Raw genomic sequence first — 7,100 nt, 5'->3', positions numbered from 1 at the left:
TCACTCAATAAAATTCCACCCGCTTCTAATTTTGTGCTTATTGTTTTCTCAGTATTGGCAGCGTCTTTTTTCCTTTATCTGTATAAAGTCAATAAATGACTCTTTGACTTCTACTTTTCTTGTCTCTTCTTCTTCAATTGCTCATGATGGGCTAAATCAGGTGTGGTGTTACTATTATCCATAGTATTTGTTTCTACGAATTGCTGACAAACAATAATTTCGCACATGTGAAGTCATGAGATTTATAAACTCATTTTGGATTTCAGGAGAAAGATAAGATGTTGACGTTTGCTTGTTTTTAATACGCTCTAAATGCTCTCTCATTACTGGATCATACTTTGCTAATAACTGCGAGAGTGACAGGAAATTTCCAGGGTTTTTGTTTGAGGTTATGTCCTCAGTATGACCACGAAATGCAAGATTCTGAGAAGCTAAATATTGTGTACAATACTGCAATTGTCGCAATACATCTCTCCATTTATTTTTTCTTGATGAATTTGCCTTTACAGCTCTTCACCAATGCCACTTTGAAGACGAATTCGGCGCTCAGTTTCTTTCCAAGCAGCAAATGACTCACGATGACTGTTACTATTTTCATGGGCATTTAACTTTTCAATTTTTTTCCAATTAGAGAATCAACCCTGTGTTTTGAAAGCAGACCGACTATCGGATGTCATACATGTAGATGAAAAAAGAAGACAACGAAAACAGTATGCCGCTTTATGTTGAGGTGAATATACCAACTAGGAACGATTGACCTCTTATCCATTCAGAAGACGTCGTTTCAACCAAAATGCAGTCATAGAACGCCCATCTTTGGCATCAAATGGACCTTTTTTATGTTGAAATTCATGTGCTCCAACTTTAACAATCTCTGTGCGATGTGCATGTGTTACAACTGTAGAGCCTGGTGTATCAAACTTCATAAATCCAATATCCCTGTGTGTTAAAATATTTATTAGGTCATCCTCTTTTAACTTAGCAACACTATTCTGTGGATTTGTTTCTGACAAAGTGGAATCCTCTTGTTTATTATTATTGTAGCTTTCAACAAGACAGAGAACAGTTTCTTCATTGTTTTATTTTTTCAAATGAAATAGCATGTTCACAATCTTGCACTTTGCTGCCATCAAAAGGAACAGATGCTGGCTTACTGGTCATCACTTTTAGCAAGGAAGACTCTCATCAATTTGCTTGACTCCACCATCGAAACTGCAAATTGTGTCCCTGTGCCCCACTTTCTTTTTTCGACATAATGGGCTAAAAGAATAAATTAATAAATACTGACTACACTGTTTAGTTGCAACATGCAAATTGTCAGATGAAAGGAAGCATTCTACTTTTCTAAGTTCCTAACCACAAATTATACAATCATAATTGCAACTCAGGACTAGTTAGGCACATCTGGACCTAGTTTCATTTTAACTGCCATTATTTAGACCACCCATACTCATGTTAATGAATGTGACACAACAGTAAGAAAATCAATGCAGAAGAGTGTATATGCTGGTAAATACTACAATCAACAAATAGAATATCAAAAGAAACTTGTTAATGAACTTGTTTGTTTGTGTTTAATCACAAAGCTACACAGTGGGCTATCTGTGCTGTGCCCATCACTCGTATCAAAACCAGGGTTTTAGCGTTATAATTCCGCAGACTTACCGCTGGGTCATTGGGTGGGGGAAACTAGTGAGTTTTATGTATAAATAAGAATACTAGTTGTTGTCAGTAAAGCTCCCTGCCATAACAATATAGTTCACGTCTGGTGTTAGATCCAGGCGGTCACACTGTGCTGACCGACCCACAATACAATGGACATTTTTCAAGTGACGACACCATTATCCTTTGTGCTGGTATTGTTCATTGCTGGTTTGAAGAGTATGAGGAGAAATTCCACCATCTTCCCTAACCCTCTCCCCTATCCCCAGTTTTTAATACAAGTAATAATCTGTAAAACATATCAGAACGAGCTGTCAAAGTACGCACTCTTTTACCTTCATCCCCGACAGATCTCGAGATAATATTGCTTAAGAAGTGTGACAATTGAACAAAATGTTTTGCAGAAACTAACTGAGCCTGTTTGAAAATGGGTGGTAGTTAAAGTTCGCGATGGTCGAACGCACTTTTAGAACAGGTTCTTTTTTGTTTGTTTGTTGTTTTTTGCCAGGTAGTAAACTAATTTTTCGAGGGTAATCATGATACTTCTGTCAATTATTAATGCTCTCACGATTTTCATTCAAGTTTGTAGTCTTAAATTAATATAGTTTACTATAAAAGATTACTGTAAAAAGTAGTAGGTCGTCAATAAATTAATGTCGCTTTTTTTAGATGAAAAAACCCGAACAACTTATCCATCAAAACAAAACATTTATTAAATGAAATAGTCTATATTATTATCGATGATGCTTTTCCATCTTACAACCAGGTTGTTAATGCCCTGATTAAAGAAATCACTTGGCTTTGAAGCAAAAAAACGTGTCGATGTCCTCTTTAATATCTTTCACATTTGCATACGTTTTCCCATTAAGATGGTGTTGCAGCGAACGAAAAAAATGGTAATCTGATGCATATCTCGATAATATGGTGGGTGGGGGAGAACTTCTCAACACAACTCCACAACCTTGTGTTGAGTCAAACGTGCCACATGTGGACGTGCATTGTCGTGGAGAAAAACACCTTTCCGATTGAAGGACGTTTCTTATGAAGGGCTTGATTTAAACGTTCGAGTTGCTGACTATAGATCTCTGCATTGACAGTTTGTTGTGGATTGAGGAGTTTGAAATGAATTACTCCTTTGATGTCCCACCAAATGCAAAGCATCACTTTTTGCGGATGGAGTCCAGGTTTTGGGGTTGGACGTCGTTTTTGTCTAGGACTGAACCATTATTTTTGGCTTTTAATATTCACATAGAGAATCCATTTTTCATCATCGGTGACAATTCTGTCCAAAAATTATTCACGCGCATTACACGCCAGAAGAGACGAAGCAACGTCCACATGTTGGAAACGATGATCATCGGAGAGTTCGTGAGATACCTAAACACCTTCTTTATGGAGTTTTCTCACATTCCTTAGCTGTTTACGTATTGTTTCATAAGAGACGTGCAAGTTCAGGACCATTTCACGAGTATGTTGCCTTGGGTTGGACTCAACAAGCGTCTTCAGAGCATCAATATCAATTCCAACATATCGGCCCCTGCCGTTACAGTTTTTAAGGCTAAAGTCAATTGAAATACATTTGCTGAACCATCGTTGACACTTACGAACGTTCAAAACATTTCCATAAAATCCAACCCCCCCCCCCAGTAGCACAGCGGTATGTCTGTGGACTTACAACGTTAGAATCCGGGTTTCGATACCCGTGATGGATAGAGCACAGATAGCCCATTGTGTAGCTTTGTGCTTAACTTCAACAACAAACAATCCATAAACTCCTTTGATATTCTTTGTTGCTACAGTGGCGTTGTTTCCCTTCTTGTATTCAAACAACATTACATGCCGAATGTGTGTCTCATCGTGTGCTGTCACTATAAGGGATTAATAGTATACTAAACTTTACACATTATATAGGCTACACTAACGTGACATTTAGACGATTCATTTAACTATTATATGTGATGTACGTTTTTTTTTGGGAGGTAATGAAAGTGTTCCTAAACTCGACATTAATTTCTTGAATTAATTAATTTCTAATACTCGAAAGAATGTCTGGTAAATTATTTCTATTTTGTAGTTTTAGTCTAATGTTACTCTATTAAAAGTTTATAATTTAAAAATCTAATTAAAAAGAGTTTACAGGTTTTACTGTTTTATTTTTTTAATTATCGATATTATATTGTATTTTTTTTTTTATTAATATGAAGATGTTTGAACTTGAAATATAATGTAAATACAAATAAACTAAACACGGCTCATACAAATGTTCGCCCTCTAGCGAGGTTTGTTTAACATATAAGTTTTTATCATTGGGTTCTCTAGTTTTATTACTGTTGAACTTAATAGTGTCGGGTTCTTATATTGAAGTGAAACTAAATTTTACGTTTGAGTGTTTTTACTATGGCATTCCAGCATCAGCCTGGGGTAGCTATAGAGTGCTTAAGCGTAAGAAAATTTTATATTATTTTGTGTAATTAAACCATATTTCTGATTATACTAGTTATACTAATTTTTACTAACTTGTATTTGTATTGTAAATATAATGTAAGTCGCAGGCTAACTTGTAGTTGTAACTTGTGACATATATGAGTTATAGTTATACTTATAGTAATACTAGTTGTTCTGTTCTAGTCTAAATTAGCAAATACTAGAATAGTACTAAACTGGTTTTATACAACTATAAATACGTACTACTTGCTGCTGATTAGCTTAGTCCAAACTTGTAATAAGTAGGTAGTACAGAGAACTTCATCATTGGCATTTTCTTCCTGTTCAACACTATGTCTGCATGTGTGTGCATGCATATTATATATACAATACATATCTTGCTAATTAATTATTTAGAATATTTTAGTTTTACTGTTTCAGATTCCAATTAAATTATCAAAAGAAGCAGGTGTAGATGCTGAAGGCAGATCAGTTATGAAATGTGGTTTTAAGATTGGAGGTGGTATAGACCAAGACTATCATAAGAGTCCCCAAGGGTATACAGATAATGTAAGTCTAAAGTCATTGGAATAAGATGAAATATGTGTGAAACTGAAAATATTTTATTGTTATGTACACATTTTATGAAGCTGTTTTAATAATGGAAATTAGGTATCCTTTATTTTTTAGGATTTTACAAATATTTTCAGAGAAGTTTAATTTAAGAAATACAAAATTATTTACCATACCCATTTTAATCAAATAGGATAAAAGTCAAAACTGTTTACCAAAAAGTTGATCATAACAAGGAAACTTCTGTAGCTATTTTTGTTTGTTTTTTAACTTACTTGGTGTGAAGCCAGTATTCTATTTGTTAAAAATGATGTTTTTAAATAGTGGAAGACAACACAAATATATGTTTATTCCCAAAGATAACTAATATCATTAAATAGATTCTGAAGTGATACTTTTAGCATGATTCTAAATTTGATTTTTTGGCAATATATATCAGGATTAACTTTGTATTCTAAACCCAATTTTTTTTTTTAGTTTTTTGTTGACATTAGATGTATTTATGATGTTGAAACAATACCAATTTTGCAAATTAAATTCTTAGATGTCAAAGAAGTAAGACTTGTATTGAAGTGCCAGAAAGCCTTTGATCAGGATCTGGACAAAAGGTTACTAGGAAGTGAAGTTTTTATTGAATTGTTGAAAAAGTTCATAATGTAGGTTTAGAAAATTGATTCTATATTAGTAGTGTAATGATAAAAGGGCATTATTCTAATTGGACTTGTGTCACTAGTGGGAACTCTCATGGGTTTGTTGTGAAACGTTTTTAACATTGATGTAAAAATTAATGGGCCAGTGTGATTTCCAAGTACGTTGATGATACTAAAATGGAAAGTAAAACTGAAGCTGTTTGAAAATGTTTCTTTTAATTATGAAAACTGAATATGCCAAATGAGTGGATAAAAACTTTGAAAATGTTACAATGATGTATTAGATTACAGAAATTTGGAAAGAGCTGGTGTTCTGAAGCAAATGAAGAATTTTGGCATAAGTGCTGATAAAAGCTTAACCTTTTATGTTTCTCTGTGATGAAAAGTACTACCAGAGTTTTAGGATCTATTAACTTTTATAGGGAGAAGATTATCTTTTATAAATAAGACTTTATGAGACCACTTTAGAATACAAAGATTAATTTTGTTCTTTTTGTAGAAAGGGAATTAACACCATGGAAAGTGTAAATAAATTATTTCAAGAACGATTATTAGTTTAAAAAATTATGCCATAAGTAGAAGTTTAAAACTCTTCAATTGTAGGAGGTAGAAAATTCAAGTGTTTCAAACATTTACAGAATCAGTTAATCAGCCAATTTGGCGAGGAGGTTAAGTTATGGAATGATAATATTAGGAGCAAAAAGCTTAAATGTTAAGAACAACAAGTCCAAAGGTAGGTTTTGGGATTTAATACCTGGACTTATTTGGCAGAAATGGTTTCCTTTATTCAAATGTTTCAGGCTTTAAAAGCAATTGAATGTGAAAGACAACATTTTATCATAGGCTATTAAGCCATTTGGTTGATAAAACACTGAAAAGGTGGCCCCAATGTACTAATTGACACTTGTCACTATGCTTGTTCTGTGTCTTTAATAATTCCATAGCAATGTATCTCATGATCTGAAGGGAAACCTTGGGATCAAAATATGGCCTCATGACAACAAAGAAGCTTTGAAATATTATAATTCACTTTTATTTTTGGCATGTTTGCTCAGAGCTAGAACCTTTTGTTTTAAATATACTATAGTGAGCTTAAAACCATAAATCTCTAAAAATACAAAAATAAGACAGAATGCTTTTAATTAAACACTAGTTTGTAGCTAAGTTATTTACTATATCCATGTTGTATCAGTCATAATTGACCTGTATGACAGGAGACTTAGAAGATTATAGAAAATAAGAAAGTTGGTGAAACAGGAAATTAGGACATCAAAATGAATGTATGAGAAAAATTTGGCTGAAAATGTAAAAATTACCAATAAGGATTTCTTTAAATACATTAAGGGGAAACAAAATGTTAGGATAGGAATAGGACGCTTGAGGGATGATAAAAGAAGGCTAGTATCTGATGATTGAGATGGCTGGGTTATTAAATTTTACTTTTTTCTTTGGCTTTTACCTATGAAGATTTAAGCAGTATTCCACATCTTGATCAGTTGATAGATGGAAACAAGATCACTGCATTAATTCTGAGCTGGTTAAGAAAAAATTGGGAAGTTTAAAAATGTAAGGCTCCTGGGACAGATATTTCCCCAGGGGTTTTGCTAGTATTTTTTGTCAGTCCTTGAATAGTGAATAGGTACCAGAGGATTGGAAGTTAGCTAATATAACTCCTCTTTTGAGGGGAGGTGATAAAAAATTGTCCCAGTAATTATAGACCCATTAGTCTCACATCAGTTGTGGGAAACATTTTGGAAAGTCTGTTAAAAGATACTTTGCAAAGTCATTTAA

The 7,100-nt window shown here is 33.5% G+C and overlaps 1 protein-coding gene across 1 annotated transcript in view; it reads left to right on the top strand.

Annotated features, from left to right (window-relative positions):
• The first annotated feature begins 3,967 nt into the window (after positions 1–3,967).
• The window catches only part of LOC106461400 (uncharacterized protein C45G9.7-like), an 11,451-nt gene continuing 8,318 nt past the window's right edge, over positions 3,968–7,100 (top strand). Inside the window, exons 1-2 of the mRNA XM_013921220.2 lie at positions 3,968–4,104; positions 4,528–4,656. Coding sequence (XP_013776674.1) covers positions 4,060–4,104; positions 4,528–4,656 — 174 coding nt within the window. The 5' untranslated portion in view covers positions 3,968–4,059. The remainder of the gene's footprint in view (positions 4,105–4,527; positions 4,657–7,100) is intronic.

Source organism: Limulus polyphemus, unplaced genomic scaffold, assembly GCF_000517525.1.
Source record: "Limulus polyphemus unplaced genomic scaffold, Limulus_polyphemus-2.1.2 Scaffold951, whole genome shotgun sequence".
Classification (NCBI taxonomy): domain Eukaryota; kingdom Metazoa; phylum Arthropoda; class Merostomata; order Xiphosura; family Limulidae; genus Limulus; species Limulus polyphemus.
Note: the sequence above shows the minus strand (reverse complement) of the source record. Positions and strands in the feature narration are given on the sequence as shown.